Below are 24373 nucleotides of genomic sequence, written 5' to 3'. Positions count from 1 at the left end.
AATAATGGCTATACTTGATTAGGGGCAATTTTTACTTTATTAATTTCTAATCTGTACTATGATTTAGTTAATAGGTATAATTACAGACTTTATGAATGACAACTTTAAAAAATACAAAGATTTGCACATACACTCACAAAGAGATCATGGGAGTCTGAATACTGATGAATTGAAAAACAGATCAGTACATGAATTACATTTTATCTCAATAAGCTTTCCTTTTTTTTTTTTAAAGAATGCCCCACCCCAATTTGAGAGTTTGCTTTATGGCAAGGAAAACAGAAGTAAATTATGCACATTGAGAAATTACATTGCTTATTGTGTACCGTCATCCCATTTGTGTAACGATTAGGTCTCCAAAGATGTACACTTTCTCTTGAAAAGACAGGACCATTTTCACATAAATTCCATGACTGAGGTACATTACATGTCTCATTAGTATAAATTATGCAGCAATCCAAAGTATGTGCCACATAAATTATAACCAAATAAGACCACCAAAATCTAATAATTAAAGACAAATAAAAAAGGTTTCATAATAAAAAATGTTTATCAAAATCTAGTTAAGCTTAGAAATATATGCTGGATGCCATCACTCACCAGCCTTTGATAGGCATAAAAAACACAAAGAATTTTAACTAACCTTTTTACATGTCTTTATACCTTCCTTTGATTGGATCACTGCGATACATTAAGTATGTCCCAGAATTGCACCTTTTTTGGGAAATCAGATTCCTGAAAAGTCACCAGTAATGCTGGAATGGCCCATAATGATTCAGGTATGCCTCATCATTTGATATCTGGGGTGCATATGTGTGTTTAAACATTTCTAAATATTTTAGAGTTTATAAACAAAGGACCAAAATTTGCCCTCAGATACGCAAGCGCAACTTTTATTGACTTCACGGAGAATTGCACAAGCATAACTGAGGGCATAATTTGACACAGGCACAACATAAAATGAGCCTCAGACTTTGAATAAACATTTACAAATTTCAATTTCATTTTGATGAATTAAACCTTATGTAACAGTGTTTTAAGTGCGTTGCACAAGTTGAGCCTGTATAAATAACAATGATAATCAGTGTTCCATCTCATAAAATCAGTCTTGTTACTACTACAAAAACATTCTGATTGTTCAGTTTTACCTCCTCAGGGACAGCCCTGATATTAGTGAATCCCTTTCTGAAGACCACAAATACACGGCGAGCTCCACAGCGTAAAGCAGATGTTGCACAATCAAAAGCAGTGTCTCCTGCTCCAAGTACAATTACAGTTCCCTGTATCAATGGCAATGGAGAGTGACAGGCACACATTCCTGAATGATGAAAAGAAAACCCCATTTTCAAGTAGAGAACCATTTCTGCATGACAGCTCAAAAGATACTTGTACTCAAAGCAGTGTAAAATTGCATCTTGCAGTTTCCAAGCATGGAGTGTCACTATCAAATTATTCTGCTTCTTTGAAAGACAGTTTTATTCCCACTTTTAAGATATGCTCATATACGTAATTTCATAGCCAGTACCCTTAGCAGCAGTGCCTGCCCATCATGGAGGGTTATAAACTACAATACATTTTTAAGAATGTAGGCTCTGTCATACTGGATTCAATCAATTTGAGGTAATCATCAAAAATTAAATTTTGACTACTTTCATCAGATTCATTATTCTCCTAAGTAAAAACCATTTTTATAGTTTATAAAGAGTGGCACTCTGTATTTTTCTAACAGCTTTTTATTTGTTTATTGCCCCATTTGATAATTTAATAATATTGGTCTCAGCCATATAAATTAAGTAACTTTTATAAAAGACTCTGAATATATCATGATTATGGCATGGTTCTCATAAGCCATTCCCTATGGCAGCTGAACATGATGCAGTAAGATTATTATTCTTACAATAATTTCTAAGGGACCTTGTTCTGAACTAAGTGCTTAATCTATATTGGTTTTCTACAGACTTTATTTGCAAAAAGAAACAGAGAGAATTAGGACTTTCCAAGTGTTCATTATCCAGGGCGCTCTATTTGATAATTCGCTTATAAGAGATTCTTAAGTAAAACTAAAATGTATGTACTCTATATATTGGATTGCACTTTAGCATCAATTTAAATGTAACTAACTACTGATTAGACAAATTACAGTAATTTTAAAAATTATAGCATAAATAATATAAAGCTATAATCTCAATGAGTTGGTGATAGTTTCATTCAGAAGAGTTTGTGTTGACCATATAATCAGTGCTCTGTAAGTCTTAACTTTGTGCTATAACAGTTGTGAATTTTCACAGCAAGGGTTCAGAAGCACAAATATCAATTTCTTTCAAGAAAATAATACTTTAAATTTAAATTCACAAAAGAAGAACAAAGATATCCTGATCCCCAAAACACTCTCCACTTGGAAAAGGTACCATAGACTGCAAGACTCGGTCATTTTTCCATGTGCCTATGGCATGGGGCTTTGATTACTTTACTATATCTATTTCTGTCTAGAATAATTTATCTCCAAAGTGAATTCAATCCAATGAAAGGTGGTAGATTGACAGCAATGGAAAATGAACTCCTTTATTTTATCAAAGAACAAGCACAATATGGGAGATGACAGTGCAAGGCATGCCTATGACACCATTCCAACATGCCTAGAAATACCACTTCAGATGAGCAAGAAGTTTAGTCACAATGCCATTCAGATCTTGGTTTCTCTCCCAGATAAGGCCCCAATCCTGCAAATGACTCCACATGGGTGCAGAGATCTGCCCACAGATAATGACTTGTAGGATTGGGGCCTAAAAGTTAATGGGGATACTCACATGTATAAATCTTTGCAGGATTGGAGGCTTAAATGGGGGGCATGTATAGATATTTGTATTTCACACACATTTATTTGAATGTGGAGGCCTATTTCTTGGAACCAATTTGAGGGAATATAAATTCATAAGCAATGGAGCTGAAAATTGAAAGAGTTTAGGTGGAGTGTTGCAAATAGGGAGAAAATATATATATCGTGGGGGAGTCTAATCACTGGAGAATTGTCATCTTGGAAATAAGAAGAAAAATATTGTGTTAGGTGACTAAATATTATTTTCAAATTCTGTGTTTTAAATAGCATGAAGTGCTTAGAGCCTTGGACAGGCACCAGAAAAAGCAATGTATGTAAAACAGATACATTTATTAATGTGGGATTCCAAATACCTACAGAGTATTGATGAAATTATTTTATAGTGATTTAAGAAATTGGTCTGTTTCCTCAAAATTTATACTTAGTCTTTTTAGAATAAATCAAATAAAATTCATTTTATCTTCTAGCAAATACAATATGCTCCCTCAGTGAGAGATGGCATTTTTAATGAACATGCATCCCGATCTTGCAAACACGTATGTATGTGAGTAACTAAGTATACATGTCATCCCACTGAGTTCTGTATTGTATTTTAGAATATAAATCTGAGTATTTTATAACTGTTTCAAGGTAGTGGTTTTTATTTTATATGGTTTTATTTTTATTAAATCAACAAATGTTTTATAGCTTTATAGTTCTTCATCACATCTATTTTAACCAAGTCTTTCTCAACTATTTCCTTCTCACCCCCCCCCATTTTTGTTTCTACATTTATTTTCAGCTTATGAAAATGGACAAAAGTAACCTATTTAACATAGAAGATGAGGGATGGAATAGAGAAGGGATAAATCTTTCTTTCTGCAACACTTCCACTTTGTACTAAAAAGGGTTAACATAAAATTTCACTTTTATAAGCAGAAAATAAAGTTCCTGCAACAGACCATTTGTGCAAGCTGTTGTTTGTGGGAAACTGTGTTAAGAACAGAAGAACAGCCATACTGGGTCCGAGCAAAGGTCCATCTAGCCCAGCATCCTGTCCTCTGACAGTGGCCGATGGCAGGTGCCCCAAAGGGAATGAACAGACAGGTTATCATCAAGTGATCAATTGCCTGTCACCCAATCCCAGTTTCTCAAACAGAGGCTAGAGACAACCATTCCTGCCCATCCTGGCTAATAACCATTGATGGACCTATCTTCCATGAATCTAACTAGCTCCCTTTTGAACCCCATTATAGTATTGGCCTTCACAACCCCTCTGGCAAGGAGTTCCAGCGGTTGACAGTGCGTTGTGTGAAAAAAATACTTTTTTGTGTTTGTTTTAAACCTGCTACCAATTAATTTCATTTGGTGGCCCCTTGTTCTTGTATTATGAGGAGGAGTAAATAACACTTCCTTATTTACTTTCTCTATACACCACATGATTTTATAGACCTCTATCATATTCCCCCTTGGTCACCTCTTTTCCAAGCTGAAAAGTCCCAGTCTTATTAATCTCTCCTCATATGGAAGCCATTCTATACCCCTACTCATTTTTGTTGCCCTTTTCTGAACCTTTTCCAATTCCAATCTATCTTTTTTGAGATGGGGTGACCACATCTGCATGCAGTATTCAAGGTGTGGGCGAACCATGGATTTATATACAGGCAATATGGTATTTTCTGTCTTATTATCTATCCCTTTCTTGATGAGTCCCAACATTCTGTTTGCTTTTTTGACTGCAGCTGCACATTGAGTGAATGATTTCAGAGAACTATCCACAATGACTCCAAGATCTCTTTCTTGAGAGGTAACAGCGAATTTAGACCCCATCATTTTATATGTACAGTTATGATTATGTTTTCCAATGTGCATTACTTTGCATTTATCAACATTAAATTTCATCTGCCATTTTGTTGCCCAGGCACCCAGTTTTGTGAGATTCTTTTGTAGCTCTTCGCAGTCTGCCTGGGACTTAACTATCTTGAGTAGTTTTGTATCATCTGCAAATTTTGCCACCTCAGTGTTTACCCCTTTTTCCAGATTGTTTATGAATATGTTAAATAGGACTGGGCCCAGTACAGATCCCTGGGGGACACCACTACACCATTTACATCTCTCCATTCTGAAAAATGACCACTTATTCCTACCCTTTGTTTCCTATCTTTTAACCAGTTACCAATCCATAGGAGAACCTTCCCTCTTATCCCATAACTGCCTCTTTTGCTTAAGAGCCTTTGGTGAGGGGCCTTGCCAAAGGCTTTCTGAAAATCTAAATACACTATATCCACTGGATCTCCTTTGTCCGCATGCTTGTTGATCCCCTCAAAGAATTCTAGTAGAGTGGTGAGGCATGATTTCCCTTTACAACACCATGTTGACTATTTCCCAACGAATTATGTTCATCTATGTGTCTGACAATTTTGTTCTTTATGATAGTTTCAACCAATCTGCCCGGTACTGAAGTGAGGCTTACTGGCCTGTAGTTGCCAGGGTCACCTCTGGAGCCCTTTTTAAAAATTGCCGTCACATTAGCTATCCTCCAGTCATTTGGTACAGAAGCTGATTTAAATGATAGGTGACAGTTAGTAGTCCTGCAATTTCACCTTTGAGTTCCTTCAAAACTCTTGGGTGAAATACCATCAGGTCCTGGAGACTTATTACTATTTAATTTATCAATTTGTTAAGTAAACAGGCAGCCACAGTCAACATCATGTGAACTTTCTGAATGGTCTTCAGGTGCTGTTCCATGGAGAGCACATTGAACTGATCCGTTCTGTAGGTGATAATGGCATAACTATTGTATACAGATTGTACTGTATATAAGCCTGGATAACTGAATATAGAAATAATCATTTGACTAACACACGGTCATATACTGTAATGCCCAGTCAGGCAGTGTGTGATTTGATTTTTTAAGAGGACAATTTTTAATGTTTAAAAAGGCATAATACAACCCATAACCTATATAGACTACTGTTTTCAAGCTGGCAACCCCTTTTTTAACCTCAAAAGTTTTCATGACCACCTTACATTTACTAGAAAAGTGCATAAAATGTATCAGTGATAATCATGATAAACCTATGTAATTTATCCAAATATAATTTGACGTTAATATTTATAATTTAGTATATAATTATTTATAGTAATTTATAATATCATTCTCTCGCTCGCTCTCTAAATTTATTTCATTTTCTTTGTTGTAGAATTGTAATCAAATTTTCAATGACTTGCAGCCTCCCGGATTGTCTTTTATCATCCCTAAGAGGGCTGCGACACAACGATCTGAACCATACATACTTCTGCATCTACACATGCGCCTTTATTGGATGTACCACTGTACAAGTTTCTGTGTACTGTGGAACTCCACTAAGTACTAATATAATTGCTAACCCTCTATTGAACATGTTTTAAACGATCTATTATATATACACACACCTGGTTTACTTGCCATTGCTACCAGTGGTAGAAAATCTTTAGATGTGTAGAAACCTTGGTCCATTCTCAGTCCTTGGAATATACCATCTTTGTTTGGTTCTGGTAAACCTAATACATATAATTTTAAGCAGATCATTTAGAAAACTTCAAAGATTAAAAAACAAGAGGTAAGCAGGACAAACAGTCTTAAAAATCTCCAAAATACCAACAGTTTTACCAAACCAGGGGCCTTACCAAACCACCTTGCATACGAAAATAACACCACGATGCTAACCAGTCAGTTTAATCAATTAGGAAGGGGCATAAGTACCAGAGCACATTTGTATGTCATCATCAGTGGCTGTTCTTGATTTATTTTCAGGAACCTGCAAGTTCTTATTGGTCTTTATATATTTATGGTTATTAATAACATAGTTGTACAGCAACAGTATGCGATAAGGTAGAGAAACTTCACAATTAAACCAAAACATTGCAAAGGATGTCTTTCCATTTCTGTGCAGCTGGGTAGCAGAGAAAATGGATTAGATGGCATGGGAGTTAGGAAGTTATTTTTCATCCAAATTGAATGAAATAACATGACATTTTCAACAAAAGTCTGGACTTTTATATCTAAACAGGAAACAAGTTAACAAAATACTCTCTAATATGTTAACTTTTAAAATCATTAGATAACTGAGGTATGTAATTGTAAAATAATTAGTAAGTATATAGTATAAAAAAACTGAACAAAACATTTTTTCATTGGAAAGTACTGACTCATAAAAACTGAAACTTCATGGGAAAAAGTTGATTTTGATCGATTTCCCAATTTGAAAAAAGAACTGGGGGGTGAGTGGGGGGAGGGAGAACGGGAGTTGCCTCTTCACTGTTCATGCCTTTTTCCAAATCATTTATGAATATGCTGAATAGCACTGGTCCCAGTACAGATTCTTGGGGGACCCTGCTATTTACCTCTCTCCACTAAGAAAACTGACCATTTAGTCGTATCCTTTGTTTCCTATCTTTTAACCAGTTACTGATCCATGAGAGGACCTCCCAGGACTGCTTAGTATCCCATGACTGCTTACTTTGCTTAAGAGCCTTTGGTGAGGGGCCTTGTCAAATGTTTACTCAAAGTCCAAGTTGCAACATTACCCAGGGTACAATCTGGACTGGTGAACAGCTGTTAGTACCTTGTATAATGGTACTAACACTTCCTTGTCTCTACTGGGAATACCTTGTCTGATGCATCCTAGGACTGCATTAGCCCTTTTCATGGCCACATCACATTGATGGCTCATAGTCATTCTGTGATCAAAAAATACATCCAGGTCTTTCTCCTCCTCTGTCGCTTCCAACTGACAAGTCCCCAGCTTATAGCTTGTTGTTAGTCCCAAAATGCATGACTTTGCACTTTGCACTATTACATTTCATCCCATTTCTATTACTCCAGTATACAATGTCAGCCAGATCTTCTTGTATGATATTCCAGTCCTCCTCTGTATTGGTTATACCTCCCTTCTTTGTGTCATCCGCAAATTTTATTAGCACACACTCACTTTTTGTGAGAAGGTCAATAATAAAAATGTTAAATAAGATTGGTCCCAAGACATCGATTCCTCATTTTTTTTTATTACTTTTCCTCCTCTTTGAGGATCCTCTCCACCTGGGGTTCAGATGACAGCCAGTCTGTTCCTTTGCCAAGATGTAAATTATTCACTCACACCCTTCTTTCTGCCAAAGAATGGCCACTTAATCAAGTGATAGTCCATTTGATTTTGTTGACACTTGGCTGAGTCGTCAGTTTGCCTTTTGTCTCCGAGGAACTGATTTGTGCTGCTTCCCCAGATTTGGAATATGCCTTAATAATATCATACAATAGAATCTTATAACTTTACAACCAAGGTTGCCACACATATTTTATCAGGACAATAATCATCAGCAAACTATGAATTTTCAAACAATACCTCACAAGGCATACTTTGTACATACTTTATCATAGTCTTGTAAAAGTGGTCAACATAGGAGTACAGTCTGTCACACAAGTACATTATATCCACTATATCACCCTTGTCCACATGTTTCTTGACACCCTCAGAGAACTCTAACAGATTGGTGGGACATGATTTCCATTTACAAAAGCAGTGTTGACTCTTCCCCAAGATATCGTGATCATTTGTGTTTCTATTCATTCTGTTCTTAACTATAGTTTCAACCAATTTGCCTGGTACTGGAGTTAGGGTTTAATGGCCTGTAATTACCAGGATCACCTCTGGATCCTTTTTTAAAAATAGGCATTAAAATAGCTATCTTCCAGTCATCTGGTACAGAGGATGATTTAAGTGATAGGTAACACACCATAGTTTGTAGTTCTGTAATTTCGTATCTGAGTTCCTTCAGATTTAGTCCTGGTGACTTATTACTGTTTAATTTATCAATTTGTTCCAAAACCTCCTTTACTCACACCTCAATCTGGGACAGTTCATCAGATGTCACCTAAAAAGAATGGCTGAAGTGTGGAAACCTCCCTCACATCCTCTGCAGTGAAGACCGATGCAAAGAATTAATTTAGTTTCTCTGCAACAGCCTTGTCTTTCTTTAGTGCTCCTTTAGCACCTCAATCATCCAGCGGGCCCCACTGATTGTTTGGCAGGCTTCTTGCTTCCAATGTACTTACTCTTCAATTTCTTTTTTGGCATGATTCATGATTTTTGAACACTTGTGGCTGGAAATACTACATGTCTATAGCTAGATGTTGAGAAAAATCAGGTAAGGAAATACTTGTGCAAATTCAGTGTATAGCAGATTAGAACCCCTGAACATCATACTTCCTCTGAAAGTAAGAACATTCGCTAATGAACAATGAATAAGGGATAGGCGGAGGTGCTGCCAGTTAATTGGTGTGTATTTATTAAGTGTACGTAAAATATGTATATGAAATGGTCCAAAAATTGTACAGATTGTGATTGCTCTTTCTCCCCTGCTAGTCATATGTTGTTTTATCATTCTAAAATGGGTACCACAATAAGCAGCCCTACAGCACTGTGCTTTCCTCTCTCTAACTCTCAGTGCTTAAGCCTCTGCCCAAAAGACTGAGGATAGAGTTGAGAGAGAGAGTTGACCCACTACTGCTACTGGGTTTTACACTACCAGAGGTGACATTCCATCCTTAACCTGTGTGCAAAACTCATTGACATTAGCATGCGTTCCAGTGTGAATTAAATTAATATGTGGCCCTAATCTCCCCGTCACCCAGCACCTTCAAAAATGAAAACAATACTCACCCCAAACCAAAAGTACTCTCATCCCTTTTACCAGTGCAGTCTCTCTCTCTAACGGAGCTTGATTCTACTCCTATTAAAGTCAGTGACATAACTCCCACTAATCTTAAAAGGATCAGAATCAGGCCAAGAGTCTAATGCTAATGGGCCAGATTCACTGCTGGTCCAATACCACTGAAACCAATGGAACTGGATCAAGGATGAATTTGGTCCAAGATCTTTTATGCTGACTACTGTGATAATAAAATAGAATACTAGGGATCTACTGCTTAGTATCAATTTTATTGTTATTTGCATGAGATGCATTTTCTTTTCACAGAAAAATCTAAGAAAACCACATTTATAATATTTACATTTGAAGGAAATGCTAAGGGATTTCCCCTCACATGCTCATATATGTCTGGCACAGTTACAAGCCCTTTCCTATGCTTTCACACTGGCTGTACTGGATTCTAATATATAAACTTTCTCATTGGTGTTTGCCATGGTAACGATTGCAGATACTTCAATTAAACAAGGAGATCAAGTACCATCAAGTACTTCACATAGCCAGTAGCCACCCATGAGAGAGACTTTATATGGAGACAGAGAGAGAAATACAAGAACCAATACCCACCCTGCAGAGATACCCTTCAGTAATAAACTGCCACCTAACAGAAATACACTTTAGAGAGAGATCAAATATTGATAAATAGCCAGTAGCCACTCAGGAGAGACAATTTGGAGAAACACAGTTACATGGAAGAAATATAGTTTAGAGCAAAAGAGTCACATAGGAAAGATACAATTTGGGGAAAAAACAGTCACCAATGATAGATACAATTCAGGGTAAAGAACTATCCAGGAGAGAGAGGATTTGGAGACACTATCCACCCAAGAGAAATACCCTTTGAAGATGCATTAAAGAGATCCTTTAGAGCAGTGCTTCTCAAAGCTGGTCCGCCGCTTGTTCAGGGAAAGCCCCGGCGGTCTGGGCCGGTTTGTTTACCTGCCCCGTCTGCAGGTTTGGCCGATCGCAGCTCCCACTGGCCGCGGTTCGCCGCTCCAGGTCAATGGGGGCTGCGGGAAGGGCGGCCAGCACCTCCCTTGGCCCGCGCCGCGGCAGGTAAACAAATCGGCTTGGACTGCCTGGGGCTTTCCCTGAACAAGCGGCAGACCAGCTTTGAGAACCACTGCTTTAGAGCAATGATACTCAGACCTTAATGGTTCAGAAGCCAAATTAACAATCAACATTAACCAAAAGAGCCAGAGTAGTGTGAATTCATTGGCTATATATTATTCTCACAGCAAAATGACTGATGAAGTATTATTTTATCAACTACAATTGGTTAATAACATAGTAAAATCATCCTGATTGGTTAATAACTTAGACTGACATACTTAAATCACACAGTGTTTTAATATCATGTGCTGCAGGAGACACATTAAAGAAACACTTGTGGCTCCCAAGACTCAGTCTGACTATCACTCATATTTTACTGATACTGATGCACAATAGCCAGCAGCCACCCAAGAAGTATACACCACAGAACTACATAAACAACAGAGGCTCTAGTGAGTATATTCTCGCCTCTCAAAATCCACCGAGTAAGACATCAAAGAGACCCTTTTGTTCAGTATTTGGTATTCCCTGATCATAAACAATCATTCATCTCCAAATCTCCTGCCTGTAACATACACCAAAGCTTAACAATAACTTAGCCATTTCCCATTGCTGTACTGAGGAACACTCCTTTGAGGGGAGTTTCTGGAGGGAACTGCTGTGTACTCTCATGGTTGCCAGTGGTAAAGTTGGGTGGAGATGGGAGATTAGGGGGCACAAAAGCACTGTTCAGTGTCAGATATCTTGAATATTATTTTACTTTTATTTCCTTTGAATTGTCACATAAATTGTTAAAGACATTTCAGTTAAATTCTCCTCTGTTTTTCATTGTGGAGCTTTGGACAGCGACAGTTTACTTAATTGTCAAGAACTCTTTTTTTAATTAAAAATTAGCAAATTCATGGAGGGGAGGCTTTTGGTAGGAATGAAATGGTTTGCATTTTGGATTAACGCTGCAAGCCAGTTGCCTCTCCATGGCTAAGGGACAAGGCATTGTGTTTGCAGAACTGGCGGAGTGGATGCTTCACCCACCGCCACTTCTCCTGGCTTCTGCAGAGTGTCTCAGCACAGGGAAGAGAACAGCCACCAAGGACTGGGAATGATACAAAACATTTGAAATGGTCTCAGGGTGAATGGACCACTCTGACTTTTCATGGACAAACGGTTCCCTTTCCCTTACTAGAAGTAGGTGAGCCTGCACACCAACCACACCCACTGCCTTTCCATGTAGTTCCCATTCATAAGGGGAAGGGTTGGGGCTTTGCACAACCATAAATGTCATTAAACAGTTCTTCCTCTACCTGGGCCCTTTAAAAGCCTACCCCCCCACTCTCTCCCTCCCTCTCGCCCATTTTGTGTGGCCCAGGGACTGCCACTCTCAGAATGGGCTGAGAAAAGCACAGATACAGGGGCACAGTGACTACTCGTTAATACTCTGTTATAACTTCCACTAAATGTTTTATAATGGTTCATGGGATTTCAACAAAATCATTGATTTGCAGCCATATCTTGCTCAGGGACCAAGTTGAGGTGGAGTGTGGGTGGATGTGGTGAGGGGGCCGGCTTCAGGCATGTATTACTAGAGCCAGACGGGAGTGTGGGGTTGCACTGTAACTTACCAACCTCGGATTCCGGTTCCTGCCACAGCTTAGGGTCCTTCTAAAATGACTCCTCGGGGGGATTCCTGAACCGGGTCTGCCAGGTAGAGCTATTGAGTAACATGCTCCTCTTCCTCCGGGTCTCCCCGGCTTCCTCTAAAGTCCCTGTTGCCTCCCTGCCCCTCAGCTGTGTCCTGTCATATGATGAGGCTGGTGGGGTGAAGGAGGGGGTTGTGTCTGAATTCAGGTTCAGTACTCGTGGCCATCAAGAGCACCCAGTCCAGGTCATTGGAGTAAGGGCATATGCTAGATCCCCACCGGGAGTGACTGAGTCCTTCACTCTCTGGTACAGGTGCCTGGGGTGCTTCATGTGCTCCCAGCACTAGGATGGAGTCTGGTGAATGTCTGTCTCCTACAGCCCTCTGTGAAATCTCCGGGTACAGGAGACTGTTTCTGCTGGTACGGACAAAGTCGGAAGAACAGCGTATTCATGCGCTGATTAGCCCCCAGATGTGCTCCGGAGACCAGGCAGCAGTTCTTTAAGCATAGTCCATGATTGCTGGGGTTGATCAATACAGTTCAAGGGAGAACTGGAAGTGCTCAGCACTGGTTGCCAGTACTGCTGGGAATGGAGGATCAGAGATCTTTGGGTAAAGGACAGGCAACAAAGGGATCAATGCATTGTGGAACTGATGCCGGAAGACTATTGATACGTGTGACCTGGTACATGCCCCTTGCTGCCATCCACACTGCACTGGGTTCAGGGCAGAGGCATGTACGTACCCACACCCCTCATGCATGCTAGCTTTCACACACTAGGCTGTCCTTCTGGAACTTGCTCTAGGAATTTAGATGCGGAAAATAGGGGGATTATGGCACAACAACGCACATGTAACCTTGTACACTCACAAGTATAGACACACCCTCAGCCAGGTCTTTAAAAAAAGAAAATGCTGCTGTTACTGCTGCAATTACTGCCCAGGCCTGTGAGGAAAACTAAAAGGGAGAGGAGGCTGGGGCGAAGAGGTACAGCATACATCTCTCTCCCACTCGGATTAAATTCCCTCCCCCCTTCTAAGCCTGCATTCGTTGTTTGGGTTACTTAAATCTGGTACGTTCGGCCAGATTTACATGTGTGAATGAACTTCTCAACCAGTTCTAATAACTGACACACAAAATAAGCCTTATCCCATGGTAAGGGTCAAATATAAACAAAAATGGGAGTTAAAGTTTTAAATATATATCAGTAGCCTAAGGGGAGGGGTTTTTTTTAAATCCAAACATGGAAAAGTCAGAAAATTCAGAGTTAAGGTTATATGTTAAAAAATTTTAAACACTGGTAAGTCAGTAAATGTAGAGTTAAAAAGCCTCAGACAAGCTGAACCTTGCATTTCTGCTTCCTCACTTCAGATAGAGTTGTTGCGGTCAAAAGGTAGGGATAAAGAGCTATTATCACATAGACATCTCAAACTAAAGGCTACTTTTTTTTATTAAAAAGTTGAATCCATTATTTAAGAACAAAATGGAACTCCGCTATGGACCAGCACCGCCATAATTATAGACAGGGTTGGTAATACTGCTATTAGTGAGGTTGCCCAATACCTTCTATTATAAGTCCGTTTTCCGTTGCTTATCACTCTGTCAAACATTGACTTTTTGGGCTAAAATTTTCCATGGTGGGTGTTTGCCTCAGAATGAATTACTTTTGGAAAATGTCAGTCAAAATTTAGCCATTTCTGAGAATGAGGCTAGGAAAAAACACATTGTTTTGCCCATGTTAAAAAATTCTGACCACCTTTTTGTTGAAATGTGTTAGCACCTCATTCCCTGGAGCAAGACTTGAAATCTGGCAGGGTGCGGCCTTTGTGTCAGGAAAATCAACCCAGATTTGGCCACATTATAAACCTCTGAAAAATTGCAGCTTGTATATGGTCAGTAGAGAAATCTTTGATTTTAGCAGTTAAATCTCCAAAGATGCCATCCTCACTATTACTGTTCTTCCCTTCTTAAAATGTTTTATTAGGCTAGATGAATAAATGACATACCTCCCATAGGAAGCATCCATATACCTATTTTTTCTGCTGCAAAGAGCCTTTTTGAATTAATCGAAGACACCTATGTTTCCACTCTGTCCCTAACTTTTTATGCACTCAGCTTTCTCATTGGCCTTTCATACTTCTATATCAAATATTTCAGATATACACCTCTGCTTAGGGTGACCAGATGTCCCAATTTTATATGGACAGTCCTGATATTTGGGGCTTTTTCTTATATAGGCTCCTATTACCCCCCACCCCCGTCCCGATTTTTCACACTTGCGGTCTGGTCACCCTACCTCTGCTTGATAAAGTTCTCAGTTTGCCAGGAAATTAACAGACACTGGTACTGTATGATCACCAAACAGCAAAGATGCATGACAGAGAAGAATACATATATTTAAAATTTTGTTCCTATAAGTATCCTTTATTATTTTTGAATGCTCTATTCCTCTTCAACATGTCTGGGTTCTGATCAGGGGGAAAGGAGATCAAAAATCTATGCACAAAAATCTGTTTTATTCTATGTCGCTGTGCAAACTGTATTACACGTTTTAAGTACATTAAAGTACTACCTTAAAAGATAATATTAAAACAGTAGCTTTTCATAACTGTCCAAAACTTAGTTTTCCCTAGACATAAGATCCATATCTGTATTCAGTTTAACATGCTCAACGTATTTGTTTACATCAGTTTATGATGAACAGGATTAAGTACTGATAATTTTGCTGTCAATCCATCAATGTTAAACAATGATTTAGGTTTGAACTGTTCTAAAATGCAACATTATGCTACTGCTTACTCCAACTGTAGAACACTACTTATTATACTAATGCTCTATTAAAATTCATTCTAACATAACCACTGGAATAATATTAAACAGAAAGTCACTGGTATCTAAAGAGTTACTCACTGTATATTTTTAAAGGCTTAATCCTAAGAGATGCAATTCCCAATAAAGTTGCGGGTGCTCTGCAGGTGCTCCACATCTCTCAAGGTCAGGCCATTAGTGATTAGCACATTAGTAAATACTTTTGAGGCTTATATTTTTAAAGGATCTTTCTCTTTTCTCCTGGAGAAGGCTTTTTTATGGTGGCAGCTTTGTTACTTCCTGTTGTGCAGTTCAATAGAGTATGTTTTTAGGTGCCTGATTTTTTTTGTTTGTTATGTATGTTGATGGAGATAAGTGTTTTAATTACTTTTTTAATGTCTATGCTTTTGTATTTTTCTCCTCTCCCACTTCTATTTCCTGCTGTTGAGATTACTGCCTCATCTCCACAGCAGGTGGCTCTTTCAAATTTGTTTTCTTTGTAAGCCTGGTAGATTTATTTTGTAATATAACTGCTTCTTTTTACTGTTTTTTATTAATGATTTCTTTACTCTGGGATAGGGTATACTTGCCCAGTCCTAAAGAGTAATTCCCTAATGATAGCTGAGGGCTTTGTTAATTTAAAAAAAAAAAAAGAAAAGTGGGGGGGGGGGGAAGGAAATCACTACAAGGCACCAGGGTTACAGAGGAACTACTTAGATAGGGTTGTGGTGGGGAGTTCTTCCCTCCCCTCTCCCCCGCTTCATTCCAGGTGGGAGAGCAGTGCAGGAGGAGCCTGAGAGAAGTCCCTCATGCCAAGTGAAGCTGAGCACCTCACAGTGTGTGGGGGAATGGGACCCTACCTCATAATCTGCCTCCCGGGCTCATCACATTAATGCACAAGCGCTGAACTGTAGCACGTGTGCACTGGCCGCACTGAAGCCTGCTGCGTGGCAGCTGCTGCCTGAGCCCAACAAAGTCAGGGCGGAATGCGCAGATAGATGGAGGCCCAGTGGAGGAGGTCGATGCAAATGTAGAGAGCAATGGGGCCTCTTAGGAGTGTGTACACAGGCAGAGGGAGATGCCCTGAGATGTGTGTATGCACCCACACATGCGTACAGATGTGTGTGCACAAGGATGGTGCTATGTGTGCACAGGGACGGTGCCCCCCAGGCTGTGGGGTGTATAGAGAGAATTTGTTTTTTGATTCCTAATTAGTTTTGGCCATCACATTGCTATCATCAACCATGGACGTCACTTCCAAACAGACGACGATGCACTCTGTCAACTTATTGTTCACCCTTTACCTGCCTGTCTTGACTAAACAAACTGGCTGGTGAAAAAAGAGCTTCTTGCTATTTAGTGCATCAGAGTCAAGTCCTTCTGGGAAAAATAGTCTTTGTTTTATATCCTTGATTATCATTCTCCTTAACCTCACAGCAAAAGGCAGATAGCTTAGAGGCATCTTGACCCCCAAACTTTCTTTTCCCACTCTGCTGCCATTCACAAACAGCAGTCCTAAATTTTCCCCTGACCTGTTTAAAAAAAAAGCAGAGACAGTATTTGTGCAGGTGAATGTCATTTAAAATTTTGGTTGTGGAGCATTCCCCTCCTTCTTAAGCACTGAGGAGCAGAGGAAAAGTCACTGACCTCTGCTTTGTCCCTCTTCCGATTGTGGATGCTCTCCATCCCTATTTAGGAAGGGTGCTTAGGCACATGCTCAAACCCCAGTCAGTTCAACAGGACCCAAGCACATGTGTAAAGTCAAGCATATTCTTAGGTGCTTTCTTAAATCAGTTCCCTTCTCAGCATGGTCATGAGGAATTGGCATATATAAACTATAATTGCGAGGATGACTATATCAGGCAACTATGCAGGATGGGAGGTACCTTGGTCAATTTTCATCAGAAAGGTTGCAGAAGTACAGAACTAGAACTTTAAATATTTTTTCTAAATGGAAATTAAGTTGTTACAGGTTTCCCTGAATAACGAAGCGCGTTCCTCCATCAACAGTTGCCTGTTTGGCAATTTTGTTGTAGTAAACCCATATGAATTGTTATTAAAATATACAAGATAATCACAAAAAATGCTCCTGAAATAGATTAATGTTTACATTTTATCCTTCAAAAATTGAAGAGTATCCAGAATCTACATGGCCCCTTCTGAAAGTGCTCCCCTCCCAACTGCCCATTGAAATCTGAAACAGCACCACTGTTGGGTTAGCATTTTCTTACACTCAAATCAGAATGCATGTGAAGTAGAGTATGTGAAGGAAGATGTCATATGTTTATTAATCAGAATTAGTGTAGACTTAGTGTTAAAGCAAACACTAAGTAGCAAGTTGAACAACAATATATGCGTTGAGGGCTCTCTCAAAGTCTGCATAAGTACTGTAATCTAATTTTTAAATTGTGCAATTTACAGGCCTCATACAGAAACTATTATTCACCTTGAACCAGAAACTTGCCTCTGGACCCCTTTGAATTTCACTGCAAGAGCAGGACAGAAGTGGCAACAGATCTGAATCCCCAAACCATGGACTGGATCAAAATCCCAAAGGAGCTTCTTGTTCAGTTTCAGTTCAGATGTGGCCAAAAGTTCACAGGAGCAGACTCATCAGAAACTAGAGATGAGTAGAGCAGGCAACGTTTAGATGTAAACTAGGTTTCTGTTACAGTTTGGAGTTAAAACAAATCAGGGCACAAGTTTAGGTTTGGATTAAACAACACTGAATTCTCATGAGCTGTCATGGAAATGTGGCACACAATGTTGGAAATCTTCTAAGAAAACCTTGCTGTCACAAGACTTCCTCAGTTGTGGGCTGAAATGTCACAAGGACAGCTCAAAACATTTCAGCATCATGAAATCTAAAATTACCCCCACCCCAGTCCTAATTTGTCTTCAAATATATCCTTACATAAATCTAACATGGCCTTCACAGCCCATCTCTAGTTTTGGAAAATTCTTTTTTTTTGACGGGGTGGGGGCTGTTAATGCCACTGCTGTCAACATATTGGACTTGGTCCTGCAGTCGAAACTTCACCTGAGTAACAACAGTGTGTGAATTAAGGAAACTTTATGGAACCTTTTAAAATAACATTGTAGGGCAACAGGATCAGCCAAAATTTTCAAAAGTGACTAGATGATTTTGAATACTTTCATTTTTGGGTGCTGGCACTTTAAAAAGGCCCTGATTTTCAGGAAGTGCTGAGCATATGCCCTCTAAAAATCAGGTCCCTTTCAAGGTGTCTTAAACTTGACCTTCCAAAAAAATGAAGCACTCAAAATCACTAGACATTTTGAAAATATTGTTCTTCAATCTTTAAAAGAACCACCTGAAGAAAGGATATCGAGCCTGAGATAGTCACAGACGCAGTCTCCCTAAAATAAGTGCTTCTTCTTAAGTGAAATGCTGATATTTAATATTACATGTGTCACAGGGTCCACTCACTGCAAGTAGTGCCTCCTTCTGGCCATCCTGGGGATTAGGTCTGCCAGCATGTGCTCTCCCTCTGGTGTGTCTTCTCTTGCTCTGCTGCCCTACTCACTCCTGAGTCTGCAGCTTCCTCTCTATGGCTTGACCCTCTGGCCAGGTCACTAAAGTCCTCCCCTTCTGGGTAATTCACAGTCTTTCCAGACCTACTGTCTGGTTAGTGCCTCCAATGCTCTTGCCACTTCCCCAGTTGTGAGTAGGGGAAGCTAGGCCCCCCTCTACTCCGGATTCCAGCCCAGGGACCCTTAGCTAAGCAATTCTGGGCTTTCCTCTCTTAGCCTTCACTGCACCTTCCCTGGACTGGGGGGGGTTCATACCACACCTGGTTCCCCTTCTTGCTCTGGATGTATCAGCTCCAATCCCTCCCCCCAGCAAGTGACTGCTACCTGCTTTCCTGCAGCCTTCCGCAGGAGCCCCCAAATACTCCTCCCTTTTCCCGGAGAGTAACTATCCTTTTTCAGTAGGGACATCCAGCTACTTGGCTTTATATAGGCCCTGCCTGTACCTGCACAGGGGAGCCTGTCCTTAATTAGTTGACCCCTTCTTGCAGCCTAATTAGCTGATTGGGCCCACCTGACCTAATTCAGCTCTTGCAGGGCTAGTGTGGGGAGTACACCCCATCACACATGTATTTGAAGTAAGGGTCAAGCCAAGGATGCTAGTAAATTAAACAGTAGGCTCTGAAAATGGGCTTGCTGGAACAGAAAGGCTTCTGTGAAATAAGCCTCATTCACACTGAATGATGTATGTGGGAATTCTGCCTAGTATTGTTTATGGCAGGACTAAAAGGGCTGAAACAATTTGCTATGTTTCTTGATTTGCTGAATCTGAGACTTCTACAAGTTGTAATACAGAGTAACTGAAGAAACATCTGCTCTAAAAAATAAAGTGGAAGATTGCTGCAAACCTTTCTTATGTCATCTTAACAAAGTTTGTTATACTGCAGGGTTACTCAAACTGGGGGTTGGGACCCCTCTGGGGTTATTACATGGGGGGTCCCAAGCTGTCAGCCTCCACCCCAAACTCTGCTTTGCCTCCAGCATTTATAATGGTGTTAAATATATTAAAAAGTATTTTTACTTTATTCGGGGGGTCGCACTCAGAGGCTTGCTGTGTGAAAGGGGTCACCAATACAAAAGTTTGAGAACCACTGTTATACTGGGTACAAATCTGAAAAGGTCACAAAGGAAAATGAGTTTAGTGATCTCAGCTTGGGGCCAAGGTCAGCCCTAGTGTAAGCACGTGCATCTCGACTGAAGGAAACAGCGCTAGCTTCACACTGATTATTCTAGGGTTTAATTTGACTTTTAGTCCCTATTGGATAGTTGGTCACTTCACACAAGCGGTCACCACTGATGAGCATGTTGGCATAGCATGAGTGCTTTAGTTAAAGATCTGAGACACCAAAGCTGTCAGGTCCCTTTCTCTCTCCCCACTAAGTACACCAAAGGAAAGACATTGGGGGGGGGGGGGAGAGAGTTGCATTTCCTAGAGACACCTGCCAGATGTTATTTATCTGTGGGATGTGCTACACCACACTGGAGGAGCTTCTACTGGCCACAGTTCCTCCTGTTATTTAGTAAATTGTGCATAGGTGAAGTAACCACAAAAGCAGTAAAATCAGTCCCCTGGTGACTGTCTTTCAGCAGTCTAGAGAGACACCCCAAGACCATGCACCAAATGCTCTGGAGAAACCACATCCAGGTCCCTTTGGCAGGAAGGACATTTGATGTGATATGGCAAGTCTGAACATGTATGGGTGAAATTAAAGTACACCGCTACCTCGATATAATGCGACCCGATATAACATGAATTTGGATATAACGCGGTAAAGCAGTGCTCCGGGGGGGCGGGGCTGCACACTCCGTCGGATCAAAGCAAGTTCAATATAACGTGGTTTCACCTATAACGCGGTAAGATTTTTTGGCTCCCGAGGACAGCGTTATATCGAGGTAGAGGTGTATATAAAATGAGGGTGGGGACGGGGATTCAGGAGTAGCATTCCATCCAAAAGCAGTGGAGTGGAAATCAGGAAGGAGAAATACTGGAAAAAAATCCAACTTCTTTTTATTGCTGGCTGATCTACTTCAAAAACAGCATATCAATGCACCTTTCCCAATTTATAGGGATCCATACTGGCACATGGAAGTGATCTAAGTGAATGGGAATCTGCATTGGGAACAATCAAATGTGGGAATAGAAATATACCTTTCATGTGAAGTATCGATATGGCAACATTTGAACAAAATCTTTAAAAGCTGGATCAATATAATTCACATACAGTAAATGTACTGGGAAGTGAGTAAAATCAATGCAAGCCTCTGGAAAACACATTCACACGGAAAGAAGTTTTAGACAAAAAGTCACATGTATTCAGTTGGCATCAGAAAGAAAAGCTATTAACATCAATGTTCTTCATCGTACTGAGAAGCAAAGGTTGAAAGTCAATAGTGGCAACTCTATATTGGTGACATTTATTATGAATGGTAGTATTTTGGAATAATATTATGGGTCGGGTCCTCAGCAGGTGTAAATTGACAAAGCTCCCCTGAAGTAAATGGAACGACACCAATTTATACAGCTGAAGGTCTGACCTTATACATGTAATACAGTATTGATATACCACCTGATTAATATTTAAAGCATACCAAGTATAAAATCTATTGATATTTAGAATGTTCTTTAATTCTATATTTCTTTTCTTAAAGTCACTGAGTAGTATAACTGAGAATTGCAAAAAAAATCTAAATTTTTTAATATTCAATTTAGCTCCACTTGGATTATGATTTGTTATTCGGTATAATTTACGTAGTGTCCTAAAAACTATATTCATAGGAAGACCATATAAGCAGTGGGCCAGATTATCTATGGCTTTGCACCTTGTACGGTCAATTACATTTGTGTAAAATATTTGTAAAATGCTAACAACCTGATAAGAGAATCAGGCCTTCTAAATATTAATTGTAGATGGTACGGCCTCTTGCTTCACTCCCAGCTTATTCTTATTTTTACGTTTGAATAGGCATTCATCTTACTGAAATATGGGGCATGTTCTGGGCCTAATTTCTCAAATGGGACAGCAATATCCAAATGCATGTTGACCTTGAGCTATAAAAGTGCAATTTTTTTTAAGTGCTACCACATAGCACTAGAATCTTATATCTGAAATTTAAATACAGGAAGCAAATAGTTTTTTTCCCCTAGTTCTTTGGAAACTTAGTAAAACATACAATACTGCTGTTTAACTTAAATCTTGAGTATATTAATATAGCCATTTTGTCCACATGAAAGAACAAAAAGCATACTCTAAAGACTGGAAGATAATATTCACATATTGTTCCACCTATGCTGTATTCCCAAAGTTAGGTAAACCATCTCTACATATACTAAAAATGATACCTTGTAAAAAGATTTCTAAGCACTATTAATTTGTCTACAGCTCAGATCTAGGACTGAAAACCTATCATCAGTGCATTCTGATGAAAGGATAATAATTAAAGTTTCCCCCTCCCCCGCTTCTTCTACAGCATAGCATTTGACCTATGATAAAACAACCTATCAATTTTCGATTCATTATTTCTACCTGAAGGGCTTTGCCAGCTCACACAAAAATATATCTCCTTTTGTCAGGTTTAAACTATACCTGTCCCAACTGCTATGAGGGCTCATAGCTCTCATCCCTCAAAAATTGCCAAATAGCATCAAGCAACGTAACCTCTCCAGCCTCCAATGACCTCTGCAATCAATAATATTTGTAACCTGTAAGAGCAGTTAAGTAGAACAGAAGCCATGCACTATGCTCGTTAACCACATTGAGCTGTGATACTACAGCCTGCTCCCTTGTGTCTCTTGTGATCAATTTTAATCTTTGGACCAAGAATAAAAGAATGCAGACCCCTGTTTCTAAATTCATCTCAAAAGGATGTTATAGATTGTATGTCTACAGAGAGAACGAAAGATTTAATTCAACCAGCAGTTCAAGGAAAGAATATATCTAAAATATCATTCCTTCTCATTACCCTTAGGGCTGTTTGGGTCTTCAGTTGACAATACTAAACACAGAAAAATACACACACAATGGGTTAAAAAAAAAGCTCTTTGTTAAAATACGATCAGGTAACAGTTATTCATGAGAGTGGTATCCATCGATGCCACTATAGGTAAGTTTGTGTCAGTATTTCTATTATAGTCACTTTGTTTACAGGTTTATAAATTGACTGCTAGCATTCATTTCGTGTGGAAAATTGGAATATACAGTAAATAAATAAACCAACCCCACAAATTATAAAAGTTAATCTGTCATTTTTAAATTAAACAATTATTGTGAAAAAATCTGGTTTCAGATGTTGTTGGCACTCATAACCCTAAAATGGTTTTGTTTAAAAGAAAATAAATTTGTCAACCAATTAGTCCAAAACATGGACAACTGTGTCTGAATGCAGGACATCAGACAAGTGACTTTGGAAAATTACTATTACACTGAAGGTCCCGTTTGGATCTGTCAAGGAAATACTTTACACATTATCAGTGTATATAGAACTATATATTTATAGGATGTGCTCTAATGGCTCCTTAACAGTTACAAACCCTTGCATCACCTATCAAAACTTTGCATGTGAATTTACTTTGTTGTTCACCTTTTTAAAGTAACATTACAAGGACACTTTCATCATGTTTAGTCTCTAACATCTTCTATCAATTTAGAGAAATTGCATACAGAATCTATATATATGGCTGTGGAGTAATAAGCCTGCATTAGCACAGGTTTTATTTTCCCACATGCTATGTATGAGTATGGGTAACACTATCACAAAAATGAAATTCTTGTAACAATCTGGTGGGGGTCAGTGAGGCCCCAGTTCAAGAAAGCATCCTTACTCAGAAAAGCATCCTTAGAACATGTTTACATGCTTTTTTTGAATTGGGGCCTGAGGTAGGAGTATTATGTAAGTATTCTCTCTACACGACATACTACACAGAGTGAGAAGTTGTCAAACACAGAACAGATCTCTAACAGAGGTAGCATATATATCTATGTACTTTCATATATATGACATGAGAGTGCATCATCATACCTTGTAGCTAATCCTCTTCTGACTGAAGTCAATCACAAAAACCCCAGTTACGGAGTTTTTCTTAAGTCTTTCCTTTTTCCATTGTTTGAAGGTGAACATTAAGTCCTTATTCCCTGTCTCAACTAGGGTTGTCAACTTTCTAATTGCACAAAACCAAACACCCTATCCCTGCCCCTTCCTCGAGGTCCCGTCCCCTGCCCCGAGACCCTGCCCTTCGTTCACTACATTCCCCCTCCCTTGGTGGCTCGCTCTCCCACACCCTCACTCACTTTCACTGGGCTGGGGCAGGGGGTTGGGGTGTGGGAGGGGGTGAGGGCTCTAACTTGGGGTGCGGGCTCCAGGGTGGGGCCAGAAATGAGGGGCTCAAGGTATGGGAGGGGGCTCCAGGCTAGGGCAGGGAATTGGGGTGCAGGAGGGGGTGAGGGCTCTGGCGTGTGGCTGGGGATGAGGGGTTTGAGGTGCAGGAGGGGGCTCCAGGATGAGGGGTGGGGCCAAAGGATTTGGAACGTGGCAGGGGGCTGCAGGTTGAGGCAGGGGGTTGGGTGCAGGATGGGGTACAGGCTCTGAACTGGGGATGAGAGGTTCAGGGTGTGGGAAGGGGCTCTGGCTGGGGGTGCAAGCTCTGGGGAGGGGCTTCAGGGCTGGGGCAGGGGGTTGGGGTGCGGGCTTACCTCAGGCGGCTCCTGGTTGGCGGTGCTGTGGGTCTAAGGCAGACTCCCTGCCTGTCCTGGCTCCACGCTGCGTCCGGAAG

General features: G+C 39.9%; 1 protein-coding gene across 1 annotated transcript in view; it reads right to left on the bottom strand.

Annotated features, from left to right (window-relative positions):
* The window catches only part of LOC112119086 (dihydropyrimidine dehydrogenase [NADP(+)]), a 601635-nt gene that overhangs the window by 277059 nt on the left and 300203 nt on the right, over positions 1-24373 (bottom strand). Inside the window, exons 9-10 of the mRNA XM_024217640.3 lie at positions 6251-6358; positions 1149-1318 (exon numbers count right to left, since the gene is read on the bottom strand). Of these exons, the coding sequence (XP_024073408.2) occupies positions 1149-1318; positions 6251-6358 (278 nt within the window). The remainder of the gene's footprint in view (positions 1-1148; positions 1319-6250; positions 6359-24373) is intronic.

Source organism: Terrapene carolina, unplaced genomic scaffold (assembly GCF_002925995.2).
Source record: "Terrapene carolina triunguis isolate 2854851 unplaced genomic scaffold, T_m_triunguis-2.0 Scaffold211, whole genome shotgun sequence".
Taxonomy (NCBI): domain Eukaryota; kingdom Metazoa; phylum Chordata; order Testudines; family Emydidae; genus Terrapene; species Terrapene triunguis.
Note: the sequence above shows the minus strand (reverse complement) of the source record. Positions and strands in the feature narration are given on the sequence as shown.